Source organism: Eptesicus fuscus, chromosome 12 (genome assembly GCF_027574615.1).
Source record: "Eptesicus fuscus isolate TK198812 chromosome 12, DD_ASM_mEF_20220401, whole genome shotgun sequence".
Taxonomy (NCBI): Eukaryota; Metazoa; Chordata; class Mammalia; order Chiroptera; family Vespertilionidae; genus Eptesicus; species Eptesicus fuscus.
Window position 1 is genome coordinate 1,294,338 of NC_072484.1, and position 27,551 is coordinate 1,321,888.

Here is a 27,551-nt window from a genome sequence, read left to right on the forward strand (position 1 = left end):
TTGAAATGTCTGGGTAACTCGTAACCTCCCTTTTCTGGACCCCTGGGTCACAACCTAATGTGGTGGCACCAGGACAGAGACCACAGATTCCTTCATTATCATGTTCATTGTTCCTGCACCCACCTAAGTATGTGTCCATCATTTCACTTTTTATCCAGTCCCAGGGGTTTCCCCAGCTTTGCTTTCTCCCACCTCCTTAATCTATTACCAATGAATTTCATGTAGCCCACCTCTGTCCCTCCTCTGATGGCAATGGATAAATACAATGTAACCCGCCATTCTCCGGAGCTTTATCTCAGTTCATTGAGGTTCTGCTTCCCGGCATGACAGTTTGGCTCAAGTAAACTCACAAAAATTCTTTACAGGTTTCAATCGTTTTTTATGATAACAAGCCTCTGAGCCCGCATGTTTATACTCCCCCAGGAGTGTCTCCAGAAGAGCCCAGGCCAATGTTTTGTAAATGTTGAAACTTGAGGCAAACAGAGGCCTGGAGCTGAGTCCCCGCCCCCGCCATCCCCCCCACCCCCTCTCAAGGGCAGGGTGGGGGGGATCCTGGAGGGAGGCCACCGGGCCCACCCCTCTCCTCCTGCCAGCCCAATTGAGCTGGAGGCTTCCAGATGGGCAGGCAGGATGGGGGCTCCCAGACCAGCCCGTCCCAGATGGACCTCTATGCCTCCCCCCCCCCCCCCCCCCCCCGCCTAATTCGGTGTCCTGGGCCCTCCTTTTATGAAATTGGGGTGACAGTAGATGGGAGTGGTTGGGATTGTACTTGAATCACTGGGGACCCCTTGGGAACCCCAGTCAGGCCTCCTGGGGGATGGGTGGGTTCACTGTTAGGCCTCCAGGGAGGAGCCAGCAGGCTGGCCCAGCAGGCGCTCCCCGAGGGCTGGAGGGGCCGTGGCAGCCGCCTCTGCGGACCACACAGGCCCTAGCAGACTGAGTCAGTTCCCTGTTTAGGGCTGGTTGTCTCGGGGTCACCGTGGCCCTAAACTCAGGCCCATGCCTCCCTGTTGGTCACAGGAAGCTCGATGCCGCGGGCTGTGTGGGCGGTCCACGGGCGCCCTGGGGTAAGTGCCTCCACCATCTCCACCTGCAGGCTTGTCGGGCACCCGCGCCCACCTCAGCCCGGCCCCCGCCGCTCCCACTCAGCATGCACACTCCTGTCTGGGACTCGGCCTGGCTGAGCCTCCCTCTTGACGCCTGGGAGAGGCGGTGACCGAGGTGCCCCAGCCGCCTGGGCCCCGGCAGCCTCCTCCAGGAGCCGCCTCCCCACTCCTGCGGCCCCGAGGTTAGAGCGGCGCTGCCATGAGCAGTCACGTACAAGTTTTGGACACTCATTCACGCCTCTCCTGGGCACGTACCCAGGAGCTGGGGCCCTGCGGCCAGAGCTCCCCAAGTGGGCGGTGGGCAAGCCTGGCAGGAAGTGTCTGTGACCATTGCTCACCCACAACCCAGTAAGGTGCTGAGAGCCCCTCATCAGAAACAAGTCCCTTCTCCAAATGCCCAGGAGACACAGGTACTCAGAGGCCAGACTTGGGGGTGGGAGTGGCTGAGCTTGGCTAATCTAGGGCAGATGCGGGGAGAGACAGAGACGCAGACAGAGACAGAGAGACAGGGAGAGAATGAGAGACAAGAGAGGGTGAGGCAGAGACAGAGCAGTGGAGAGATGGAGGGAAGGGGGAGGGTTTGGGAGGGGGAGGGAGCCGGGCAGTGTGCTGTGGGGAGCCGAGTCCCAGCAGAGCCCGGGGCCGGCTGTCTGATGCTGCTCTGAGGAAGCAGCCAAGGCCAGGCAGGCCCAGGAGGGAGGCGACTTGCTGAGGGCAAGTGGCCTGGCTGGTCAAGGCCCGGCCCAGCCGCTGCTGAACCCAGGCCAGTGGTGGACGGGAGGCCACACCTGCTGGGCATCTGTGTGGTTTGTGTGGTGCCAGGAGGGGCAGCTATGACCATGGCAGCCCCAGCAGGGTCAGGTCTGGGGAGCTGCAGATCCAAAGCTGGCAAGGGGTCAGGGCTAATCTGGCCCCTTGAAGGCACTGAGGACGGGAGGCTGGGGTTGGGGGCCGATCGCGGCAACCCAAGCATCGCTCACCCACAGCCCGTCCCGTCCTATCCCTGCCCTTCCTGAGATCGGATTCTTGCTGGGCTTGGAGCCCTCCTGGCCATATAAGGCCGCCTGTGGGCACCTCGTGGGAAGGCTGCAGAGCGCTCACCCTGCCCCCCACGGGAACCAGAGCTTGGCCAGGCCCCCAAGGACCAGGCGTGGGAAGGGACCTTCGGAAGCTCAGGTCCTGTGAGGGAGGAGGGTGGGCAGGCCAGGCCCGGGGCTGGGACTTTGGAGAGTCCCCACCCATGCCCGTTCCCTCCAGGGCTGGGGTATGGATCAGGAAGGTGGCAAGGATGGGGTGGGGTACTGGTGTGGACACACAGCGACGTATGGGGGATCTGGAATCAGGAGGCCTGGACTCCCAACTTCACAACCCAGTAAGGTGCTGGGAGGTGCCCTGATGCGCCCCCCTCAAGGGAGGTGCATGGGGCTGGGTCCTAAGAGGGGCCTGTTGCTGGACCAGCCCTTTGCACTTGCAGAGGAGGACTTGGGATGGGCTCTCTGAGGAGATGCCTGGAGGGCCCAGAACGGGGCAGGGAGAGAGGGAGGTGGCCAGACAAAGGGGTGTGGACCAAAAGGGGGGTCTACAGAAAGGAAGTTACAAGGTGAGCGGATCATAAATCCCTAAATGGGCAGGTGTGGCAGGTTGGGTCCTCACATCCCGGGCGTAAACGCATCTCTTTGCCTGGAGCCCGCCCTGTCCGTTGTCTCTGTGCACCTGGGTTCACACACCTTTGAAATGTACCTTTGACCCTCCTTCTAGCGCACAGCACATGCTCTGAACTATCCTGTGCTCCCACCCGCAGGACTTCTCCCGCCTCCACTCAAGTTCCTTACGTTTCTTCCTTAATTCAAATGCATAAAAGAAGCTGGAAAACTGTCATTTCTGGGAAGCATTTGAGATCTTGCCTCCTGGCAATGTCATGTTTGGCTCAAATAAATCTCATAAAAATTCTCTACAGGTTTGGACATTTCTTACGTCAAGGAGACGGGGGCGGGGGCGGGGGGCGGGGGCGGGCAGGGGCTCCATTGTGTTCAGGGTGGAGGTAACCAGGCCCAGGACTGGAGGATCCTCAGGCAAGGGCTGACCAGAAGCGGGGGCAGAGCTGGGCGGCAGCCAGGGGCCTGGCTTTCATCTGAAGCCAAACAGGAGCCCAGTTGCCTGGGGGGAGGCACTCGGCCAGCCCAGCAGGCACTCAGCCCCTGGGGCTGTTATCAGAAGGGTTCCAGTCCACCAGGGACAGCCTGACAATGGCGACTTCTGATTGATCCAGGGTCCCCGTGTCAGCTGGGGGAGGGGGCTCTCCAACACTCAGCCCTGGGAGGGAGACACTGAGCCATGGGAGGGGGGCATCCAAGCTGGACCCCGGCCTCTGGACTCCTGGAGTCTGCATTGACGTCAGGCTGATCACCCCATCGAGAGTCACAGCCCCATGTTCCTGAGCATCCCAGGCGCTCGTGCTTTTTATAGGGTCCGGCCTGCCCGGCAGGATGCCTGTTGGGAAGGTGAGCCAAGTCGGGGAAGGCAGCTTTGGGGAACCTCTGTGGAGAGTCCAGGACCTGGGACAGGGATGGCCAGCTCAGGCCTCTGGCACCAGAGCACACCTAAGCCTGTCTGTGCCCCTCCCCCCCACCAGAATGCCTGAAGATCAGGGACACAGAGGTCACAAGGCTCCCAGAGGAAGGGCTGTGGCCGGGCAGTGTGTGAGTCAAAACTGTCTGTTCCTTGGTGACCTGGTGGCCTCTAAGGTTCCCCAGGACCTCGTGCCCTGGAAGCTGAGTATAGCCCAAAGGTGGCCTAGTCCAGACAGCAGCAGGGAGGGGAAGGCAGGACTCCTTCCAGAGCAGCAGCGGCCAACAGAGGCGGGAGTGCTCCCATCCTGCTGGGTCAGACTTGCGGCCCGCGGGCTGCATGCGGCCCACAATGAGTATTTCTGTGGCCCAGCCAATATAACCGTACGTAAGAATTGTTTTAATAAAAATTCCGTAACATAGTTTTTACAATATCCTGTTATACATAATTATTAATAACGAACTACAATGTTCACTAATGACTGATGACTATAATCCTGTTGCATTCATTTCCCTTACGTACAGGCGCACCACTTCTCTCCACTAATACTAACAGTGAATATTTTAGCAGCCGATTGTCACATCATCAGTCTTGGACTGACTTATTTGGGGTGTGTAACAGGAAATATTTTGCTTTCAGAGAACAAGAAAAATAGGTTTATTTGTGTTACCCTTATTAATTTGTGTAGTTATTCAGTGTCTGGTAAGTTAACATTCAAGAAAAAATATTAATTTTTATTAAAATGTTCTATTATTTTTTTATAGCAAAGGTGGAAATTTATTGAAGAACAAGTACAGACTCCCACGTGGGGAGGGAGAAAGAGTCCCTGTTCTATTATTATTTTTTAAAATATATATTTTATTGATTTTTTTACAGAGAGGAAGGGAGAGGGATAGAGTTAGAAACATCGATGAGAGAGACACATCGATCAGCTGCCTCCCGCACACCCCCTACCGGTGTTGTGTCCGCAACCAAGGTACATGCCCTTGACCGGAATCGAACCTAGGACCCTTGAGTCCACAGGCCGACGCTCTATTCACGGAGCCACACCGGTTAGGGCTGTTCTATTAGTTTATGTTAATGATTAGGGGCCCAGTGCACGAATTCGTGCACCTTGAAAGGAACTGTGGACCAGGAGGCTCCAGTGGGCACAGGGGCGGGTCTCCGCCCATCCTCCATGCCCTGCCCTGCCCCTCCCACCACGGCCTGGTCTCCTGTCTGCCGGCAGCCCCACGCCCACCACCGGTGCTCCCAAGCGCTGACAGCGCCGGCCCCACTCGCACCCCCTGAGGGTGCGGAGTGATGGGGGCTGGTGCCAGCAGTGGGTGCGAGCGGCGGCTGCTGCCCGGTCGCCCCTCAGGAGCAGGGGGAGGTGGAGAAAGCCTCAGAGATGATTGGGGCCGGCAGCCTCCCACCCCCCCGCCCCCGCTCACACCCGCTGAGGGCACCCAGTGATCGGGACTGTGCCGGGTGCTGGCAGCGGGTGTGAGCTGTGGCTCCAGCGCCAGCAGGGGGTGCAAGCAGGGCCCTTGCCGCTGGCAGTGGGTGAGAGGCAGCTACCGGCCATCATTGCCCCTCAGGAGCAGGGGGAGGGGGAGAAGCCCTGAGGGGCGATCAGGGCCGGCAGCCTTTGCTTGCACCCGCTGACGGTGCCAAGCAATTGGGACCAACACTGGGCACTGGCAGCAGGTGTGAGCGGCAGCCCCGGCACCGGCAACCAACAGGTACGAGTGCCGGGCGGGACCGCAGTGTGCGGGAGCAAAGAATTTTCAGTAACCACCAGAGGCTCACCCCGATGACAGCGACCGGCACCCCGCCTTGGTCTGGTGCCCCCGCTCACCTGCTCCACCATTCCACCAGCCAACGCCCGCCATGTTCCGTGCTCTGCCGCCTGCCGCCAACGCCTGCCATGTTCTGCGTGCGTGCCCTGGTGGTCAGCGCATGTCATAGCGACCGGCTGTTTGGTTGGCTGATTGTTCTGCCATTCGGTCTATTTGCACATTAGTGTTTTATATATATAGATGACTCATTTATTTCAGCCCTTTGTAGTCAGCATGTCTCTATCGAAATAAACCTACGTTTCTATGAAAATTGAAGCTTTTGTTTTTTTGCGGCCACATAAACTTAAACCTTGTTTATTTGGCCCGTCTCAGCCTTTGAGTCTGACATGCTTGGTGTACAGCTTCCTGATGAGGCTGCTTCAGCTGTGAGTCCTCCCCAGCCTGGCTACTGTGGTCTTCCACACCTGGGACCTCCAGCCGCCAGCCCCCCACCAGCCTGGAGCACCTGCTTCGTGTTTCACGCGCATGGATGCACTTGCCGCTGGCTTCCCTGGAAGGGCACCAGGAAGGGGCGGCCACACTTCTTCAAACCACAGCACTAGCTCCCTCGCCCCCTTCCTCGGAGACAAACAGGCCAGGAAGCCTCGGCCCCCTCCTCACGCCACACTGCACGGCCCTGCTTCGACACGCGCTCCTCTCAAGGGTGCAGGGCCCAGGGACAGCTGGGGCCTGGGGCCCGGAGGCCCGGCACAGCCACCTGTTAGTCATTGTGAGCACAGGGACGCCGTGTGCGGAGCAAGTGGGCGCCCATGCAGCTGCTTCCCGGAGAGCCTCTGGCTGAGCCAGGTGCTGGGCTCGGCCTGCAGGTCCCCACACCTGCCCCGCAGATGGGCATCCTGGGGATGCTATTGCAGTGGGTAGGGGGAGGAAGACAGGACTTGGGGCACCCCCGCCCCAGGACTGGGTGTGCCCCTGCTGGACATTCAGGACAGAACACTGGGCTACCTGATTGGGAGGCGCCCAGGAACCTGGGGAAGGCAGTGAGGGGCTGACTTTGTGCTCTTGACTCACCCCTGGACCTTTTGGCCTCCGATTTCCAGTCTTTAAATAGGGAAGGTGACTGTGGCCCGGGAGTCTGAGGAAGGCAGGAGGCACACTCGCTGGGCCCCTTGGGGATGACTTGGGCAGCAGTGTGGTAGTGGGCAGAAATGGGCCTCCCTCCCCTGCCCAGCTCCCCTCCCCTCAAGGCCCCCATTCTCCATGCTGTCCCCTCCCTGGCTGGGCACATAGGCACACAGTGGGGGCAGAGAGGGGCACCATATTCTCGATGCCCCACCTCCCACCAGCCATCAGTTGTCCCTGGCAGCTGTGCTGAACCCTCCTCCAGCAGGCGCTAGGGCTGACTCGGCACATTCTCGCAGCCGCCTGCCCCTCCTGCTCTTGGGCAGTGGGCGGAGACCTGGCCCCTAGTGGGTTCAGAGGGAGCCCACCCACCACCTCTGCCACTGGTCCCTCCAGGGATGTTGGGAAGCTTACCTAGATCAGGGGGAGGTTTCCCAGCCTCTAGCCCCAGACTGCCAGGGTCCCCAGCTATCATGGGGAGCTGGGGGCAGGAGTGTACTGCTGTGGTATTTGTGATGGGGGAGTTCGGGGAGGGAGGGAGGGTGAGATAGGTCAAATCCCCCATCCTGGACCACTATGCCTGGAGGCAGCTGTCCTTTGCAAGGGATCATAAATTACCCCTGAGCAGGCCTGTCCGGTGACGCCAGATTCCTCCAGGTGTCCTGCCCACCCTCTGAGCCGGCCCTCCCCCACCCTGAGCTTCTGCAAAGGGAACTAACTGCCTCTCCTCGCCCCCACCCCAGGTGGAAGAACTAAAAGTGAAGCTACAGAATTAAGAAGTTGGAGAGGGAGAGGGAGGGAGGGTCATTCCCACTGCCTGTTTCTCAACTCCTAAGAGAGAGAAGGGGCCGCCCAGCCCCTACAGATTCAGGATTTGCAGGGGCCTGGGGGGGGGGGGGGAGGGGGAGGGCAGCCAGGAAGATGCCAAAGGTGGTGCAGGCTTCAGGGAGCAGCTGTGGGGAGGGGACAGGACCCCCACAGGACCAGCAGGATGCGGCCCCACGAACTCACCTGGCCCCCAGGACTGTCCAGAAGGTCTCCGTGGGACACCCACTGGCCTGGCTCAGAGAATGGGGGAGCTGCCAGCCCGCAGCTGTGGCCCCTCCCCGCCCCCTTGGGTTTCCCTTGAGGCTGATTGGTCAGGAGCCGCCCCAGCGCAGAAACAGCTGGGACAAAATCCCAGCTTGGCCTCTAGGTTTTGTCCCATCTCCTGGGCGTCCTCCAGTGCCCTCCCTGTACAGGGGAGGGGCCCTGAGAGGAGGGTTCAGCCTGGCACACAAAGTTTGGGTCCACATTGCCCCCAAGCACAGGCACCGCCTGGCACAAGGGCAGGTTCACACGCCCCCCACCCACACAGCAGGTGCTCAATACATGTGCTGCAGGCTTCCTGGCACACACCAGGCCCTGAGCACGCTTCCTTCACTGTTTGCGTGGGCGCCAGGTCCAGTCCCTCCCCATCCATCTCCCCGTTTCATATACTTTTCCCAAACCGCAGGGGCGGGGGGCGGGGGGATGTGTGGATCTGGCCTGGCACCCCAGGGAGGCATGGGGTCTGCATGGGGGTTTCTCTGTCCCTCTGCCAATGGGGTTCCCTCCAGGGCCCCGAACAGGGCCACACACATGGACACCTGGCCACGCACATGGACACCTGGCCACGCACATGGAGCAGAGTGCACCTTCTCGCACACCTGCAGGATGAGGAAGCCATGGGACCGTATGAGGGAAATAAAGCCGAAAACCGGGGGAGAGGGGGAGGCTGCGCGGGGGGTCTCCAGAGGGCACCCCGTCCAACTGGGGTGGGGGGAGTGTAGCCAAACGTCTAGGGTCCCGTGCGGCCGTCTCTGGGGACGCTGCGTGGTTCTGGGGGTGCGGACGCGCTGAGTCGTTGAAGGGCAGATGGACGCGGGGCGATACGAGATCGTGCCGACTCCCGGCCGCCCTGCCGGAGCCCGAGCCGCCGGGGGCGCTCGGCCGCCAGAGGTGCCCGAAGTTACGGAAACAAAGAGTGGAGTCTCCAGGCTGGGACCAGCCGGGCGGGCGCGTCGGGACCGGGGGCGCCGCGGGGCGCGGGGATGTCGCCTGGGACCCGAGTCACGCCCTGGGGGGCCTGGGCCGCTCTGTGTCCCCACGGCCTGGCCCGGGGCCAGCAGGTGCCCCTTCCGGAGGCCGGCCGGCCGGGTTCGGAAGGGTTAAGGCCGCCGGCCGCCCCTCCCCCTCCCAGTCCCCGGGGCGCGGGGCTCCGGCGCCCGGGCGGGCTGGGGCGGGGCCTGACGTCCCCGGGCGGAGCGAGCCGGCTGGCCCCGCGCTCATACCCACGGGGCTCCCGCGGCGCGCAGTCCCCGAACGAGCGCGGCCCGGACCTGCGAGATGGGGAGGTCGCGCCCCACGCCGCCGCCGCTGCTGCTGGTCGCGCTGGCCCTGCTGGGCGCGGCGCGGGCGGACGGCGACCTCAGCCTGCACCCACCCTACTTCAATCTGGCCGAGGGAGCCCGCATCGCCGCCTCGGCCACCTGCGGCGAGGAGGCCCCGGCGCGCGGCTCCCCGCGCCCCACCGAGGACCTCTACTGCAAGCTGGTGGGGGGGCCCGTGGCCGGCGGGGACCCCAACCAGACCATCCAGGTGAGCGCGGGCGGGCGGGGTCGCCGCGGGCGGGGTGCGCCCGGGTCCGGACTCGGCGACTCCGGGCTGACTTGGCGGGGAGCGCCCCGGGCCAGGGGGAGCCCAGGCTCGGACGGAAGCCCCCTGTCCCGCCCGACTCTCCGGTTCCACATTTCAGAGAACAGAAGGGACCCCAACTCGGCCATTCAGGCTGTGCCAGAGAACTGCGTGTTCCCATCGCCCCCCGCCCCCCCGGAAGGCGGGACGTAGCGTCCGGCGCGGACTGCGGGGTGAAGGGGGCGGGCTGGTGCCCAGACCTCGGCGGCCCCGAGTCCCGGGATGCGGGCGAGGTGGGACTTGGCAGCAGCAGGCGCCGCCTGTGCGGAGGGGCGGACCCGGTGCGCCTTCCCCCAGGACTAGCTGGAACTTGCTGCTGGCGTCCGGATGGGACTGGGACGGGGCGGGAGGGGCCAGACCCCGGAGGTTCTCCCTGCCAGCTGCAGAGGGAAAAGCCATCCCTACTGGGGGGTCTGGGGGCTTGGTGGGGACCTGGGGGTGGAGGCGGGTGGCACACAGCTGGATTTCTGACTGGGGATGGGGACGGGGAGCTCAGTCTGGGCGGCGTCTCTGCCCCACAGGTGGTGAAGTCCTCCGGTTGAAGACCCTGGGCAGGGCGTGCCCTCCCACGGTGGAGCCTGTAGGTGGGGGATGGGTTAGGTGCCCACACATGGTAACACCCTCTCCCCCAGGGCAGGTTGAGGGCTGGGGTCCTGTGAGGCTCCTGGGTTGCCTTGGGGGAGCAGGTAGGGTCTGCTCCTGGGGTCCCTGACACCCTATGCTAGGCCCATCTTTCCATTCCTGTGGAACCGGCAGGAGAGTTTGGGGTCCCCAGGCCTGATGTAAACTGAGGGACTCCTTGGGAGGAGGTCCAGGCGGCCACCTCCCTGATGGGAGAGGCTGGGGGAGGGGAGGAAGGTAGTTGGATGGTTGAGTAGCTGGGGTGGGTGATGAAGGAGCCGTCACTGCCCGCCTTCTGCCTTCCCGCCCTCCCCTTCTGCCCGCCCTGGGCCCTCAGTGCAGGGAGGAGCTGGGGGACCCAGGTATGGCAGAGCCATTCTTGGCAGAGTGCTTCCTCCCTCAGACGCCCCATTACCTGCATGCTCTCCTCTGAGCCCCGCACAGCAGAGCTAGGAGGTCTCACGCTCACATTTCCAGTGGGGAAACTGAGGCCTGAAAAGGTGCAGACACCTGTGGAAGCCTCACAGCTCTGACCTGGCTGGGGTGAGCAGTGAAAACCAGGCCACTGCGGGCCCTGGCACATCTGGTTGACGCCAAAGGGGCTGGATCCGGGGAAGGAGCTTGTAGGGGGTTTCCAAAGCTGCCCCAGGGGCGCTGGCCAGCCCCCACCGCCTCCTCACTGCTCAGCTGAAATTCTGCCACTCAAGTAGTGGAAGCTCCTGGCTTCCTCTGAACCCCAGACCACTCCTCCCCACCATGCTGCCTGGCCCAGATGGCAGACCCTGGAGGAGGGCCAGCTGCATGGATCCCTGCAGGGAGGGGCCCTTCAGTGCCCCCTCATAGTGCGGAAAGGAGCAGCCTGGAGCAGAGCTCAAAGCCCCTCTCCTCTGCCTCTCCTTAGTTGCGTGGTTTCCCTCCCAGAACCTTAGTCTCCTCGTCTGTAAAATGGGCACGGTGTGAGGGCCCCATTTACCTGGATTTGGAGACTGGGAAGCCATTTGTCACACAGTGACTACTTGGCAACCAGTGGCAGCCCTGGTGTTAGGGGACAGAGCTGGCCCTGAATGAGAAGTGTCAGCCTGCTTGCCTAGTCCACCGTCTAGCAAGAGAGGCCAAAGCTTGTCCCCAAAGCCTGTGGCACTCGGATTAGAACCTGCTCCGAGGCTGCTGGGGTGAGGCATGGTAGGAAGCTGGCGGCCAGACGGACATGAGCTGAACAACCATGGGACCTTAGACAAGTCCCTGGACTGCCCAGCACCTCCACCCTCTCCTCTGGGGGCAGTGGGCCTGCTCAGTGCCCTGGTCTCTGATTGGGTTGGAGAGGTGCCAGGGAGATAAAGCCCACCTTGTCTCCATCCAGAGAGCCCCGTCTTGTGCCACACGGGGGAGGTCACGGAGGACATGGGGCCCAAGGCTGCAGGCTCGCAGCTCCCAGGGGACCCCCTGGAGGAGACGGGACAGAAGCTGGCGGGGCCAAGGCAGGGTGTCCCACCTGGAGCCCTGCTGGCGAGGCGGTCCTGTGCGGGCAGCCCTTTCAGCATCAGGTGGGCATGGGAGGAATTCAGGACTGGCCCCAGGCCCTGTAGGCAAGTCGGGGGCTAGACTACTGGTGTGGTGACTCATTGGGAGGGGAAGTTCTTATCGCCACTCCCTGTTTCCGCACTCTGCTCCCAGCAGGACCCTCTGCAGCCAAGGTGTGGAGGGAACTGCGTCCCCTGCCCACGGCGGGCGGCCAGGCACAGTGAGGAGCACAGTGAGGACTACTGGGGCTGCCTCCTGACTGTCTGCAGGGGCCTGGCCGGAGCCTCCCGCACGCAGCCACACGGGCTCACCGGCTGGGAGGGTCTTGACCACAGGCAGCCTTCTCTGGAACGCCGCCACCCCAGCCACATGCCTTGCCCACCTCCTCCGTGAAACCTCCCCGCCAGCCAGGTCCCTGACAGCCTGTACCCATGTGCACAGCACTTCTGGTGACACCCTTGAACCCCTCCTCTGTTCGCCCAAGAGCTCCCACAGGCCCGAGCCAGAGCTCCAGGTTCCAGCCTAGGTTCCCCATTCGAGCCCGGCAGTACGGTCCACCTGGCTCACGCCACTTCTCTGGTGCCCTCCATGGTTCTATCCCCAAGGTGTGGCAGCTGTGGTAGTGAGCTCAGGAACACAGTTAAAAACAAGATGGGTGTCCCACAACCCCAGCTTGCAGCCTCCGGAGAGGCAGTAAACACAGAATCACTAATAGCCAGACAGTTCCAGGTCTGGAGGGAGAATAAAAAAAAGCAAGGTGATGTCTGGGGGAACCGGGGCGGGGGGGGGGGGGGGGGGAGGAGGGGGGGGCGGGGAGGGGGCACGGGCAGGGGGAGGTCAGCATCCTGGGTGGTCTACTAGATCTGGGTGGGGCACTGTTAAGGAGGTGACATCTGAGCTGAGATGGAGGACAGGAGGTCAGAGTGCAAAGGCCCCAGGCAGGAGCAAGGTCTGAGATGGGGGGACTCAAAGCACCAGCACCAGGACCCAGGAGCCCACTCTGCTGCCGGTTGGTCTCGCCCTCCCAGGTGCCCGGAAGGAGGGGGGGGGGAACAGACCCATCCAGGAGAGGCGGGTACAGTGCACGTGTGGGGCCTGGGAGTGGGGGTGGGGCATCCTACACGCCCACCTCCAACTCCTCCAATGAGGCCTGGCCCCCTGGGAGGCTGAGAGGGGTAGTGTCTGCCTTTCCCAGACTCTGGCCTCAATCACTGCCAGGTCCCTGAGGGCTGCCTTTGTGTGTGCGGAGGGATGGCAGGTCTGGTTTCCTCTGGGGCAGGGAGAGGGAGAGGGAGAGGGAGAGGGAGAGGGAGAGGGAGAGGGAGGGGGAGGGGGAGGGGGAGGGGGAGGGGGAGGGGGAGGGGGGGGAGGGGGAGGGGGAGGGGGAGAGGGAGAGGGAGAGGGAGAGGGAGAGGGAGAGGGAGAGGGAGAGGGAGGGCTGGGCTCCACTGGGCCAGTGGCCAGGGCCCAGCCCTGTCCCCACCCCACCCCATCCCAGGTTCTGGGCACCTGCTCCTCCATGATAGGGACGGCAGGCCAGGATGCTGGGAGCCCTCTGTCCCCCCAGGGGACAGGCCCCTGGCAGGTGTCTGGACTGTGATGGAAGCAGCTGCCAGGCCTGGGGTGGGATCATTAATCCTGGGACAGCTGAGGCAGGTGCCAGCATTACCCCCACTCTTCGGATGGGGACACTGAGGCTTAGCAGCTATCGTGACTTGGCCAGGCCCCAGCGCTCAGAAGCAGCAGAGCCAGGAGGTCCAGGCCCTGCCTGCTGGCTGCCCACATGCCTCCACTCGGGCCTATCCACACAGGCCACTGGGATGGCTTGGTTCTGTCTCTCTGGAGACCCTAATCCAGATGGCTCTCGGTGAAAGCCTGGCAGGGGTGTGTGGGAGACACGCCATTGGGAGGCGGGGAGGAGGTCTGGCTGTCTTAATGTTCCTGGCCCCCTGGGCCCTTGGCCTCCAGGTGACTCCAGCTTTCTGTTTGTCGGGAGCAAGTGAGTTGCCCCTTGACTGGCCCCTTCCCCCCAGCTCCAGCGACATTGGCCTTCTCCCTCTGTGCTCAGTGGTTCTTCCTGCCCCAGGGTCTTTTTGTGGGCAGTCCCTCTGCCCGGAGTACACACCTCCATATAGTGTATGCCACCTCCTCAGAGAAGCCCACCTTGATTTTCCCATCTAAAGTGGGTGTCCCTGCCCTGGCCAGTGTGGCTCAGTTGTTTGAGCATTACCCCATGCACCAAAAGGTTGCTGGTGTGGTTTCCTGTCAGGGTGTGTATGGGAGGCAACTGATCGATGCCTTTCTCTCTCTCTCTCTCTCTCTCTCCCCTCTCTCTCTCTCTCTCTCTCTCTCTCTCTCTCTCTCTCTCTCTCCCGTCCTCTCTAACAAAAGCAAGCGCGCGTGGCTCAGTGCTTGAGCATCAATTTATGAACCAGGAGGTCATGTCGATTCCCGGTCAGGGCACATGCCCGGTTGCAGGCTCGATCCCCAGTGTGGGGTGTGCAGGAGGCAGCCAATCAATGATTCTCTTTCATCATTGATGTTTCTAACTCTCTCTTCCTCTCCCTTCCTCTCTGAAATAAATAAAAATATTTAAACAAACAAACAAACAAACAAACAAATAAATGGACTGGGTGTCCCTCTCCTTCCCACTCGTGGTCTCTCCGTTATGGATGTGACCACCTCTCACATGGGCTGTGTCTCCTGAGCCAAGAATGCAGTAGACACAGGAAATGAGTGACTGGTGAACGAGGGCCCAGGTTGGGATGTCTGATGTGATGGTGGAAGAGTGAGTGGAGGGGACAAGCAGTCCCAGCCCTTCTCCCCCATCTGACGGCTCCGTCCCCCAGGGCCAGTACTGCGACATCTGCACGGCCGCCAACAGCAACAAGGCACACCCCGTGAGCAACGCCGTCGACGGCACGGAGCGCTGGTGGCAGAGCCCACCCCTGTCCCGCGGCCTGGAGTACAATGAGGTCAACGTCACCCTGGACCTGGGCCAGGTAGGGTCCTCCTTGGTCTGTCACAGCCCCACCTCTGCATTTCCGACCCCAGGGGCCCCACCTGAGTGCACCCTTGGGCCAGCCAGGAGTCTGGCCAGATCTACTGGGGCAGGCCCCGCGCAGACACAGGTGTAACCGCAGGCCCCTCACATGGTCTTTCCACATCCCTGTGGGGAAAAGGGGGGGTGGGGGCGGGTGCTAAGGGTCCAGCATGGAGGCGGCAGATGCTGAGCCCCCGTGTGTATTCTGAGGAATTCTGCCGGGAGCCAGGCTCTGGCTTGCTGGTGTGGGAGGGGCCCAGGAATGTGGAGAGGCTGGTGGAAGTGGACATTCCTGGGATACCTGTGCGGCAAAGGCGCCCGCCCGGGGTCAGGTGTGCCTGCCCCCGGCCCTGTGCAGTCCGGAGGGTGGGGCCCGGCATTTTCCAGAGACGAGAGTCCCCCTTGGTGGGCCCTGCTGGGTCAGACTCCGGTCTAGGGTGTGTCCTGGCACTGTGTGACTTTGCCCTGATGCCTGGCCTTGACATCCTGGCCTGTGAAGTGGGCTAGCAATCTCGTCGCCTCCTGGGATGGGGTGGGGGTGAGTAGATGAGGCCAGGCCTGCCTGGAGTTGGGGTGACAAGGTTGATCTTGCCAGACCGCACCCCGGGAGGCAGGGAAGGAGTCAGGTCTAGAAGCTAGAGTCCAGGCCACGTGACTCAGTGCGCCTGCCTGTTGCCAAGCCTCCTGCTGCTGCGTGCGACCCTGAGGGTCTGAGAAGGTGGCAAAGTGTCTCACCTGAGCTCACTGGAAGGGCAGACCCCACGGGCAGGTTCGGGGTACAGTGTTGGGCACCTCCCTGGAGGTCTACAGGCCTGGCCCAGTGGTTGGGTAGGCAGTGAGGGGAGTGGGTTTCAGTTCTAACGGGTGGCCTGAAATTTGGGGGGCTCTGGATTGGCTGTGATGTCCTGGCGGGGGAGGCTGGGGGGCAACCAGGGAGAAGCTGGCCCGGGCTGGCTGGGCGCTCACGGGGTTACAGCACCTCTGTGCTCTCCTCTCCCCGGGCCCTGGGAGGGTCCTCCGAACCCTGTGTGACCTCTGAACCCTGTGTGACCTGGGTCCCCTTCTCTGGCACGGCAGGTCGGTCAGGGGGAACTTGTGCTGAGCTGGTGGTTCTCGCTGCTCCTCCTGCTCCTCTTCTTCCCCTCCCTGTGGGGCAGGCCTGGCCAGGCTGGGGAGGGGCGAGGGCCCAGTCTCCATGGCAACCCCAGAGTGGCCTCAGAGCAGGTGGGCACCGTGCCCACAGCCGAGGTGCCGTGTGGGGCTGAGGAGGAGCTCGTGGGGTCCCTGCCCCCTTGGCTCTGTGCCGCCTGAGCCGGAGGTGTGGTGGCAGGCAGCTCACCTGCTCTGTAGACTGGTCCTGGGCCAGGGATAGGGTCACCATGTGCATCTCCTGCCTCTCGAAGCCTCAGTTTCCCTAACTATAAAATGACCCGAAGGAGAAAGGGGCCATTTCTCGGTCTGTTTGGGGAGCTGGACCCACCCGTCTACCTGCCATGGTTCCCTCCTCTCCCTCCTTCCTCTCTTCACCTACCTAGCCATCTTCCCCCACACCCCGGTCCCTGCCTGCCCACGAGCGCACCGAAGCCCTGTCTCGGTCTGGCCGAGGGCTGCCAGCCTTGGTCGGGATGGGCAGGGGCCAGGGACTGCTCACCAGTGTGCTTTGGAGTTGGGTGTGACAATGGACCCAGGCTCCCTCTTTGGGCGAGAGGTGGGATTCTGGGGGGAACGGGAAACGGGGCTCATTGCCCTCCTCCCTGAGCCACAAGCAGTGACTGGCTCTTTGGGATGCCACTTGCTGGGGTTGGGGACGGAGACTAGGTTCTGCCCTCAGCACCGTCTGGGGCCGAGGAGCCCACGTGGGGCGGGGGTGAGGGCTCTGGGGCCGAAGCACTGGGGAGGCCTCTGGAGGTGCAGGCGGGCCCTTCTGGGCCCTCACAGTGGCCCGGGGCTCTGTGCCTCCAGGTCTACCCAGGTCTGGTGTCAGGAGCACCTGGTGCCCACGTCAGACTGAGGAGGCCCCCAGGGCAGAACCCCCAAGCACATTCCCTGGCGCAGATAAGAGACAGGCTGGGCAGGAGGGGCCCGGCTAAGCTAACCCAAGTCCAGGGGTCCCAACCCCCAACTGGGGTTCTCCCACTTTGGGTAATCCTTGGAGGCAAGGGTCCGGGTGGGGCTGGGGCTTCCTTCAGGAAGTGGGGCTGAGTGGGCAGTGGAGCTGGGCACTCCCGGGGGCAGGCTGCCAGCTGCCTTTGTTCTGGGATCTGGAGCGGATGCCCTGGAAAGGGGGTGGGGTGGCCAGCGCTGGGCATCAGGAGGCCTTCCTGCCTCGGGGAGACTGAGAAAGGGCCGTGGCCGTATCACAGGTCCTCCTCTGCCTGGTGGGTCGCCTGGAGCTGGCGGGGGCAGCGAGCCTGCCCTCCTTCGATGTCTGTGTTGCATCCCGTTCTGACCTTTCCCATGGTGGGAGATGTGGGACCCTCTTCCTTCTCATTGCCGACGGAGCAACAGGTTCCAGGAGCCAGGTCCTGGCTGGGAGGCCATGGAGGGGCTCGGGCCTCAGGACCTTGCCCCGCTCCCTGCATGGATCTCTGCCAGGGACCCTCAGGCCTGAGACAGCCATCAGTGCCAGCCTCCAGGTGGGGCCAGGAAGGCCCCAGGCTGGGCCAGAGGTGCTGTGTTCCAGCACAGTGGTGTGGCCTGCCTAGGGTCCTCCCAGGGGCCACAGGTTCTTGCTTGTCTCCTGTCTCTCCTGTGGGACCTCCTGTTGCCTTGGGCTCTCCCTCCCCTGAACCCAGTGCAGGGCCGGTGCTTTTCTGACCTCCTGGGCTCAGGCCACACGGCGAGGCAGGTCCTGACCCAAGTGCTCTGCCCCTACCAGGGATTCTGCCATGGGGTCTCAGGCCCTCTGCCCAGTCACCTGGGCAGGTGAGCTGAGGCCCATGGTGTGTCCTCCTCCCTGTCCGGACATCTCCCTGGTGACCCTTACCTGTGGCTGCAGCCCACATTCCCAGATCCAGGTGGGGAACAGTGGGCCCTATGCTGAAGGGCCAGGTGAGGGGTCTATGCCCTCCCTGGGGGACAGGACATCAGATGTTTGCTGAGGAGCAGAGCTCCGGTGAGGCTGCCCTAGGCACCTGGGGATAGTGAGCACCCGTGTGGAGAGACCAAGACCTCATCTGGTCTCCGTGCCTCAGTTTCCTCCTCTGTACATGGGGGGTGAGGGCACCTGGGCACCTGCTTTAGGGCCTTTGTACCTGAGCAAGGGCCCCCTGCACACAGCTCCTTTGGCTGGACCCCCATTTCCAGGCGCCACGCCCGCAGGCCGGCTGGCTCAGGGCTCCCTGTGCAGGCCGCCTGGTCCCCACATGCCCGCTGGCCTGGCTCCCCAGAAGGGCCAGCGGGGTTATTCGAGGGGAGTGGCAGGAAGTTCGGCCGAGGCTGGCCAGGCTCTGGTTACTGAGCCCAGCACCAGGACAGGTGTGGGGCCTAGACTGGACACAGCCCCTCGAGCTGGGCTCCCTGGGGAGGGCCATGGGGAGGGCCTGGATGGCCAGCAGGGGCACCTCCTCTTCCAGCACAGGCCTCTCCTGGTGAGAATCCATGAAGCCCTGCCTCTGCTGGGCCTTTTGCTGACACAGCCCTTCATCCCTGGCCTGGTGCGTCCTGCCCCTGCCGCACCCCCTCAGCAACCACACAGCCAGCCTGGGCTGCTGCCTCTGCTCACTTGGGTGCACACAGATGTCCCCCGACACCTCACGCTGGACCCCCCCAAAGGCTCCTGTTTTCCATCTGGTTTTTTTTTTTTAATTATTATTGAATTTTAGAGAGAGAGAGGAAGGGAGAGGGATAGAGAGATAGAAACAGCAATGAGAAAACAAAAAAAAAAAATAAAAGAAACAGCAATGAGAGAAACATCATTGATGGGCTGCCTCCTGCACACCCCCACTGGGGATCGAGCCTACAACCCAGGCATGTGCCCTGACCCGGAATCAAACCAGGGACCTCTTGATTCCTCGGTCAACACTCAACTGCTGAGCCACACTGGCTGGGCTCCCATCTCTGTTTTTTTGTTTGTTTGGTTTTATTATTTGTTTTTTAAAAATACATTTTACTGATTTTTTTACAGAGAGGAAGGGAGAGGGATAGAGAGTTAGAAACATCGATGAGAGAGAAACATCGATCAGCTGCCTCCTGCACACCCCTTACTGGGGATGTGCCCGCAACCAAGGTACATGCCCTTGGCCGGAATCGAACCTGGGACCCTTCAGTCCGCAGGCTGACGCTCTATCCACTGAGCCAAACCGGTTAGGGCTGGTTGGTTTTATTGTTGTTAATCCTCACCCAAGAATATTTTTCCATTGATTTTTAGAGAGAGTAGAAGAGAGGGAAAGACAGAGAGAAACATCGATGTGAGACAGACACACCGATTGGTTGCCTCCTGCAAGAGCCTCGACCAGGGTCAGGGCCAGGGCCTGGGAGGAGCCTGCAATCAAGGTCCGTGCCCCTGACCAGAACTGAACCTGGGACCCTTTGGTCTGCAGGCCACGCTCTGTCCGGCTAGGGCCCATCTGTGTTTAAACAAACCCCACAACGTTGACCTCCAGCAGCACCGCTCACCAGAGACTAAACTGTTTGTGTTTGAGGTCCCCTTGGGATAAACTCCGCTTCCTGTGCTGGGCTGGCCACCTGGCCTGGCTTGGGCTCCTGCAGGGCGGAGCGATGGGAGCAGGGAGCGCACTGAGGTTCTGGCCCCCGCCGGGCATTGGTGCCCTCTAGCTGGGGAGCTCCTGAACACCCACCGGCGGCCCTTCCACCCCACCGTTCCCTGAAATCCCACCTGCTCTGCGCACCTGTTTGGTCTGTTGGGCACCTGTCCCGCAGAGTCGGGCCCTGGGCCTCTGCCTGTCCCCTCGGCGTTTCCATGTTTTACTTCTCCATTCCCCGTCTCTCCTGGAGCTGGTCCTCCCTGACCCTGGCGTGGACGGCTGTTCTTTACCCAGGTGGGGCCTGCATGGACTCACCTGCCCTGCCCTGGCCCCTGCAGGCCGGGCCAGCCCCTGCTGTGGCGTTAATCTTTATCAAGGTTTCCAGAGGGGTCTCTGCGGAGAGGGTGGGCACACTGGGGAGAGGGCAGACGTGAGGGGCTAGGCCAGGTGCTTTGAGCAGACAGGGTAGGGGCACCGAAGGCCGGCCCAGCACCTGGGCAGGGAATCCAGGAGGTCTGGGTGCCCCACTGTTCACTCTGAGGGGAATGGCCTGGGAGCTAGCCCGGACGCTCGGTCTAGGAGGGGCTTCCTGCCTCCACCCGGCCCCAGCCTGGGACCCTGGCCCGGCCCCAGGAATCAGCCCTGCTTCCGGCAGGGCCCGGCTGAGTCAGGACTGCCCAGTGATTCATGCAGCCTGCCTGTGGGTGGGGGCTGGGCCCACTCCTCCTGGCCTGGCTCTCCCTACTCTGAGATGGGCCAGGGCAGAGATGGGGTGTGCTAGCCTGACCACCTTGCAATCGGGGGTTCCAGCCACCACCCTGCCCTTGGTGACATAGGTGCCTGAGCCCAGGAGGCTGCCGGTCACCCTCTGCACCCTCCAGGGATTCATTCCTCTCTGGTGTCCAAATCTCAGCCCGGCTCCCAGCTAGCATTCCCCTCCCCCACCGGGCCTCTGCACTCCAGAGTGGAGTGCGGCATCAGGCGCGGCGTCCCGGACAGGTGGCTGCTGCTTCTGCTTGTCTACCTCGGGGACAGGTGGCATCGTCTGTGCAGGCCTCGGCAGCCATCACACCAGACTCCTGACCCTGTGTTTCTTTCCACCGCTCCTGTGCCCAGGAGGGGATGTGGCTACCCAGGGCCACATGGCCATCAGCGCCTGGAGCCCACCCTGGGCCCCCTGCTCTGGCCTGGCCCCCGTCAGGCATTGGTCACGGGTGGAGGGGGAGCAGATGCCCTCCGGGGGGCCCTCTGTGGTCAGGCCGGGAATGGGGGCCAGGGTGTAGTGACCGAGAGGCCGTCCGGCTGCTGTCCTGGAGACGTGCCCGCCCCAAAATAGCCAGATCGTTAAAAATAACTCAGGAGGCTTTTGTTTGGCTTTTGCTTAAAAGACGTTCTTTCCTTCTGCAGAGAACGCTGCAGCGGGAAAGGTCAGCCTGCGCTGGCAGCAGAGCCTGTGGGCGGGGGGCGGGGGGCGGGGCGGTGGACGAGGCGGCCGGGGCTCTCCGGGGTCATGCCCAGTGTGGCCTTGGGAGCGGCACCAGGCTGGGGACAGGTGGAGAGAGAGCACTGGGCTCATGCCTTTCCTCCCCTCATCCTGGGCCAGGGCCCCTGTGTGACAGACAGATGACCAGGTGGACAGCCGGCAGGGGCGGGGTCTTTCTCTAAGCACGGCCCAGCATGACGGGCGTGGGGGGGCGTTCCCATGACGCCCGGTCCTGCCCCATCAGTGTCTTCAAATCAATATTTGTGCAAGTGCCCTCAGCTGGGAAAAATGCAGCTGCCGCCGACGGGGAGGGGCAGAGCTGGCCAGTGACGGCTGCAGCCTGGTGGCCTCACTCAGGGAAAGGCGGGGGTGGGCCCCATGGCTGGGTGGGAGCCTTCAATCTCCTGGGGGCCTTGGGTGACTCACACACACCCAGGTCCCCTGGGGCTTCCTGGAATGACTGAGGGTTGGCCAAGGTGCTGGCTGGGTGCAGGGTCTGTCCCCTGGGGCGCACCCTCCCCCACCCAGTGGGGAGGGAAGATGACCTCAGAGCCTGGACATGGGTGAATAGACTCCCCCCTGCCCCTGCCTGGAAAGGCCCCTGGCTTGACGGGGCCGTCCCTGGGACCAGGCCTTCCGGGAGGGCCGCCTCAGCACAGGCGTGGCTCCGGGCCTGGGCCCTGCCCCCGCTGGCATTCTTCGCAGCCTGTGCCTCCTGAGGGCTGGGCCTTGAGGGGTCACCGTCCCTCCATGGGGTCACCATGGCGGCCTTGGGCAGCCCTGGGGGGGACCCCTGCTCTGCCTCAACTGGTCCCGGGTGAATCCAGACCAGTGGACGCCCAAAGGGGACCTGCTCCTCTGGGGGGGGCATGACGTCACCCTCGGGGTCTGTGGACAGCGCAGAGCCCACAGGCGGTGCCCCTGTGACAGCCCTGGTGTGGGGTGCGGGGGAGGCACTCACACGTGTGGCATGTTGACTAGCGTGTCCAAGCCCTGTTTCTGGGCCTCCCCCTCCTGAGCGCAGACTGGGGGTGCTTGTGTCCCCCGCCACCCTGTACGGAGCCCTGGAAGCCCACACCCCACCAGGTTCAGCATGTACAATGGCTGTCGGCTTTGATGTTCCCTTGGCATTGGGGCCGAGGGGAGGGGCTCGCTTGTCCTCAGAGCTGCCTGGGAACCGCCGTCCTTCCCTGTGGGAGACCGAGCCTGGGGCGGGCGCTCCCAGGGGGCTGTGCGGACAGAGGTGTGAGGGTGGAGCCTGCTCACGCACCCTCCTCGGGGTCTGGGTGGCCCCGCCTCGCCATTGAAGCCTCAGGCTGAGCAGGTGCTTTTGAGCCCTTGATGCTCCCAGGGGTCCCAGGGACCTTTCCTGGGGGCTGGGGCCTGGGGCCTGGGCTCGAGGGTTCCAGGTGCCGATGTGATGTGGGCCTCCACCGTGTGCGTCATCCCGGGGAGCTGGGTGAGGGGTGTCTTTGGCAGTGAGAACCAGCGCCCCCTGTTCCAGTCTGTCTTCCCCCCGGGACCTGTCACAACAGAGGCGCTGGGTCCAGCTGAGCCTGCCCCCGCGGGGGGGTGGGCTTCAGCGCCTGGGGGCTGTCAGAGAGTGAAGGGGCAGGTTCAGATTGGTTCTGAGAGTGATGGGATGTGACCAGGTGAGACTAGGACAGGCGCCCCGTCTCCAGAGGGGGTGTCACCTGCCAGCTGCGCGATGAGGCCAGGCTCGAAGGGGGCAGGCAGCGTGCCTGGCCACTGCCCGCTGGAGCTGCGTGACGGGTCGAGGGGAGGGTGAGCTCCTGTCTTCTCCGTGCCCAGCCCCTCGGTAGGGCCTGTGGATAGGCTGCCCCCCAAGTCTTAGCCTCAGAGCCCTAGGACCAGTGTGGCTGTTGGGCTCCCGGAGAGGGATGGGGAGGCAGGCAGGTCTGGGCCCTGGGCCACCGTACCCCCAGATCCAGGTGGGCGCCCTTAGGAATGGCAGTGCCCCCAGTGTAGGCCTCAGCGGCCACAGGTGGTCATCGAGCCCAGGGGCTCCTCTGAGCGGCTGGCCCTCTCCCTGGGTGTGTCTGGCCCTCACCGGAAAACGCACAGATGTCCACTGTGGGAGAAGGGAGCCCACGCCACCCCTCCCCGCCAGCCCCCCAGGCGCGAGGAGGGCCTCGGCATCACCCCCTCCCCCGCAGGTGTTCCACGTGGCCTACGTGCTCGTCAAGTTTGCCAACTCCCCGCGACCGGACCTCTGGGTACTGGAGCGCTCTGTGGACTTCGGCCACACCTACCAGCCCTGGCAGTTCTTCGCCTGTGAGTCTCCTGGGGCCCGGGGCTGGCAGGGCGTCCGGGCTGTTCCGCCCCGCTCTGTCACACCGAGCTTCTGTGTGGGTCACGACTGTTGGGGGCGCACCCCCAAGGCAGGTGGGGCTGAGTGGCTCCCTTCCCTGATGTGGGACCAGGCCACAAAGCGCTGGGAAGTTCAGGCACGCAGAGCGAGGCCGCTTTCCTGGCCCTGCACCCTCACCTCCCTCCCAATTGCGCAGCCTCCCGGAGGGACTGCCTGGAGCGATTCGGGGTGCCGCGGCTGGAGCGCGTCACGCAGGACGACGATGTCATCTGCAGCACAGAGTACTCCCGGATCGTGCCCCTGGAGAACGGCGAGGTGGGCCAGGGGCCGCGGCGGGCCCCGCGGTGTGGTGGCGGCGTCGGGGGGCTGGCCTGACTCCATCCTGTCTGCAGGTTGTGGTGTCCCTGGTGAACGGGCGTCCGGGGGCCATGAACTTCTCCTACTCGCCATTGCTGCGTGACTTCACCAAAGCCACCAACATCCGCCTGCGCTTCCTGCGCACGAACACACTGCTGGGCCACCTCATGGGCAAGGCACTGCGGGACCCCACCGTCACCCGCCGGGTGAGCACGCGGGCCACGTGGGGGGTCCGGGTCACACGGGGGGTCTGAGCCGTATGGGGGCGGTCCTGGTGGATGGGCCGGGCTGGTGTGGGGGCCACGACACTCACAGCCAGGTGTGCAGTACTATTACAGCATCAAGGACATCAGCATTGGCGGGCGCTGCGTCTGCCACGGCCACGCGGATGTGTGTGACCCCACAGACCCCGCAGACCCCTTTAGGTGAGATCTTTGGCTCCCTGCCCATCCCCTTCATCCCCCGCCAACCTTGGGGGGGAGGCCTGGTTCCACTGCCCGCCACGTCCCTGGCCCCTGTGAGCTGCGCTGGCCGCCACGCCGTGGCGTCTTCCCCACGTGCACGGCGAGGCGGGGGGCAGTGCCTGGGCCCTGCTGCCAGTGAAGGTGAAGTTCTTGTCCAGACCCTGAGCCTAGGGCCTGACGGACAGGAGTCGCCAAGGGAGGCGTCAGCCTGCGGCTGCACATTCCCGTCCTCTGCCTACCCCACAAACACACTCCCTGCCGCCCCCCACCCTCACCCTCACCTCCCACCACGGGCAGGGCCCAAGGCCCTGGATGGGGAGCTGATGGGGAGCACAGTGCAGGCAGCAGCCCTGGGCCCAGGCATCTGCGTCTTTAACAAGCGGCCCGTAGGTGTGTGCCCTGTACCTGCCTTGCCTCAAAATCATGCAGCCCCCACACATGCTCCTGGATTTGGGATCTTCTCTGTGCCTTCTGCTGGGGTTTTATTGCTTTGTCTCTACCCCAGTTTATAGGGAGACAAGTGAAGCCCAGACAGCATAGAGGCGAACCCCAAACCAGTCCTTTGCAGCCAATGGGTCTGAAAGAGGAGGGCACAGGCAGGCCCTTGGGACCCACCTGCTGTCCACGCTCCGTGCCGCCCTGGGCGCAGGGTCCTGCCTGCCGGCCATGCTCAGGCACAGCCATGGCTCTGAGGAACTTAGTGCCAAGTAGGGGCTTGTTGCGGGCTGGGCGGGGAGCTCGCCAGGCAGCCAAATGGTTCTCGGGAGAGAGGCAGGTCTGCCCTTGCCCACTGGGCGGCACCAGCACCCGCCCTGACTCACCCGCACGGCACGTGGGCGGGGACGAGCTCAGCGCCCAGGCAGGGCACAGGGCTGCACAGCCTCCCAGGCCCCGGCGCCCGGCGCACACCAGTGTCTCCCGCCCCCCGGCGCACACCAGTGTCTCCCGCCCCCTCCCCAGTCGGGAAGCCGTGGTGGTTGCTGTCGGTGCCTGGCTGCTCTGGCTGCTGTTACGAAACACCACGGATCATGCTTCACTTCTCACGGCTTTGGGGGATGCTGGGGGCCACTTCCTGGGTCCCAGAGGTGTCCTCTCACTGCATCCGCTCATGATAGGCAGAGGGGACAGGGGACTCTCTGGGGTGCTTTTATAAGGACACTAGTCCCTCTAATGAAGGCTCCACCCCATGACCTAATCACCCCCATAGACCCCAAGGCCGTCACTGGAGTCGGTTTCACATGTGAACTGGGGGGGCGCAGCCACTCTGGCAGCTGGTGAGTCTTTCCCAGTTCTGTTGTCGTTGCCCTGTTTGCTGTTTTGCCCTCACTCGTGGGTGAGACTTGAGCCGACTATAAAATTCTGCCGAAGGTCATGTCTCTCAACACTTGGACTCTCGGCATCTCTGGATGCTTGCGAGCGCCCCCCATCCTGTGCACTGTTGCCTGGGCATCTTCTGGAAGCTTCTGTGATCTTCTTGGTGCTCTGCTGGCCCACTCTGTGGTGTTAAGGGGTGGACACGTTTTCTCTGCCTCAGGACTCGTGCTTTTTTTTTAATGTGTTGTAGTTTTTATTGATTTTTTTTTTTTTTTTTTTTTAGAGAGAGAGAGATACATCAATCAGCTGCCTCCCGCACATGCCCCAGCCGGGGATCAAACCTACAACCTGGGCATGTGCCTTGACCAGGAATTAAACCTGCCACCCTTTGGTGCACAGGATGATGCTCCCACCCATCGAGCCACGGGGCAGGACCGGACTCGGGCCTTTTGAATCTGAGAATAAGACTCCTCGTTAACCAAGGCTGTCCCTCGGCCTGCTGGGCTCCTCACCTGCCCCTTTCTCCTCTGGAACTCGGGTCCTGGTTTCCTTCCGTCTCGGGATGTCTGGCTCCCCCACCTGTCTCCAAGCTGCCTTCCGGATGCTGCTTCCGCTCAGTCTCCTCAGCTGCGCCTGACCTGCTGGGAAGCCCACCCATTGAGTCCTAACTGCAGTAATTTTGTTTTTTGTTTATAGGAATTCTGACTGGTTCTTTTGTCACATCCACCTATTTTTCTTTTCTTTTTAACTTAATTTTTCCACCTATTTTTCACGAGTTTTAGCTTCCCTTAGGTTACAGTCTTTAAGCATCCTTGTTTTACGGTGTCTGCCGATGCTCCGTGAGGTCTTGGGTCAGGCCCTGCTCCTGCGTGCCCTGGATCGGGAAGAAGCCTCCAGAGTGGCTTTGTGAGGGCTTCGCCAAACATGCTGGGTATCACCAACCTGGCACACCCACGTGAATTCCCTAGCTTAGGGGTGCCTGCCCATGTCGATCACTGGAAAGTCTAACAGCAGCTGCAGCCTGTGGTTGCCTCCCTGCGGCGGGTCGTCCTGCCCTCCTCTCCCACGCAGCCCTCCGGGTGTCCCTGGACTCCGAGGACAGCAGTGCTGACTCCCAAGGCCCTGCAGACCCTCATGGGGACGGGGCCAGGGTGGTGGGATTGGAGCTCTGGGTCATGCACAGAGCTGGCCCAGGACCCAGAAACACACAGCTCAGATGGGGCCCACTCTGGCCCCACCTTGGTGGACAGATGGCCTGGGCCGGGTGGGGCTCTGGCATGAGTGTCTGTGCAGGAGGTGGCCGCAACCTCAGTTCCCAGCTGCGGCCAGCTGTCCCCTGCCCCTGAGCCAACAGGAGCGGCTCTCTAGGGCACCAGGCAGGGTTCCAGCCCTCCCACGGGTGTCTCCCCGCCCCCCCCCCACACACACCAGCTGGAAGAGGGAGCAGTGCTTGGCCACCTGCCTCTGGAGAGTGCCCTGAACTCATGGGCTCCTGACTGAGCTCAGCGCTGCCTGCTGAGCAAGACCTGAGCTTCAGGTCCTGGCCTGGTGGGGATGGCATAGCCCCAGGACCCAGAGCTCCAGGGTGACCACTCGGTATTCTGCGCAGAGCTCACCCCCCCCCCCCCGCGCAGCCCCTGCGCCTCGGCTTCCTCCTGCCCTCTTCTGCGGGGTCTGAGCCCGCTCTGCCATGTGTCCCACAGGCTGAAGTGCGCCTGCCAGCACAACACGTGTGGGGGCTCCTGTGAGCGCTGCTGCCCCGGCTTCAACCAGCAGCAGTGGAAGCCGGCCACACCTGAGAGTGCCAACGAGTGTCAGTGTGAGTGCCCCCACGTGCACACGTGCTTTTGCACAAGCTCATACGTGCAAAGGTCTCATACACACTTACACACTGGCAGCGCTCACTCCTGCACACATGCACACACAGTGCCCATGAAAACACTCACGCACACGTGCCTACACATGATACATGCATGGGCACGTACATGTTCACATGTGTGTACAGTACACACATGGACACGGGTGCTCGCGTGCGGACATACAACACTCACATGCATGTTCACAGCTGTACTCGCACAAGCTTGCACACTGACAGTGCATATGCACATGTGTGTGTTTGGCCACATCTGAGGTTGTCTGGTTTGTGGGATGTAGCCTGGGGGTCCCACCAGGTGGGGTCCTGGGGGCCTGCTGACATCTGGGTGCCTGCCCTTCCCTCCAGCCTGCAACTGCCACGGCCACGCGGACGACTGCTACTACGACCCTGAGGTGGACAGGAACAATGCCAGCCAGAACCAGGACAGCGTCTACCAAGGCGGGGGCGTGTGCATCGCCTGCCAGGTGGGCGGGGCTCCAAGGAGACAGCGGCACTTGTGGGGGGGTGGGGCCAGGGTGCTGCTGGATGGGACACCCTGGACT

The 27,551-nt window shown here is 62.8% G+C and overlaps 1 protein-coding gene across 1 annotated transcript in view; it reads left to right on the plus strand.

The window, feature by feature from the left end:
* Positions 1 to 8,903: 8,903 nt before the first annotated feature.
* The window catches only part of LAMA5 (laminin subunit alpha 5), a 48,293-nt gene continuing 29,645 nt past the window's right edge, over positions 8,904 to 27,551 (plus strand). The window contains exons 1-8 of the mRNA XM_028133532.2: positions 8,904 to 9,196; positions 14,284 to 14,436; positions 22,844 to 22,961; positions 23,195 to 23,313; positions 23,391 to 23,561; positions 23,683 to 23,780; positions 26,837 to 26,952; positions 27,355 to 27,473. Of these exons, the coding sequence (XP_027989333.2) occupies positions 8,945 to 9,196; positions 14,284 to 14,436; positions 22,844 to 22,961; positions 23,195 to 23,313; positions 23,391 to 23,561; positions 23,683 to 23,780; positions 26,837 to 26,952; positions 27,355 to 27,473 (1,146 nt within the window). The 5' untranslated portion in view covers positions 8,904 to 8,944. The remainder of the gene's footprint in view (positions 9,197 to 14,283; positions 14,437 to 22,843; positions 22,962 to 23,194; positions 23,314 to 23,390; positions 23,562 to 23,682; positions 23,781 to 26,836; positions 26,953 to 27,354; positions 27,474 to 27,551) is intronic.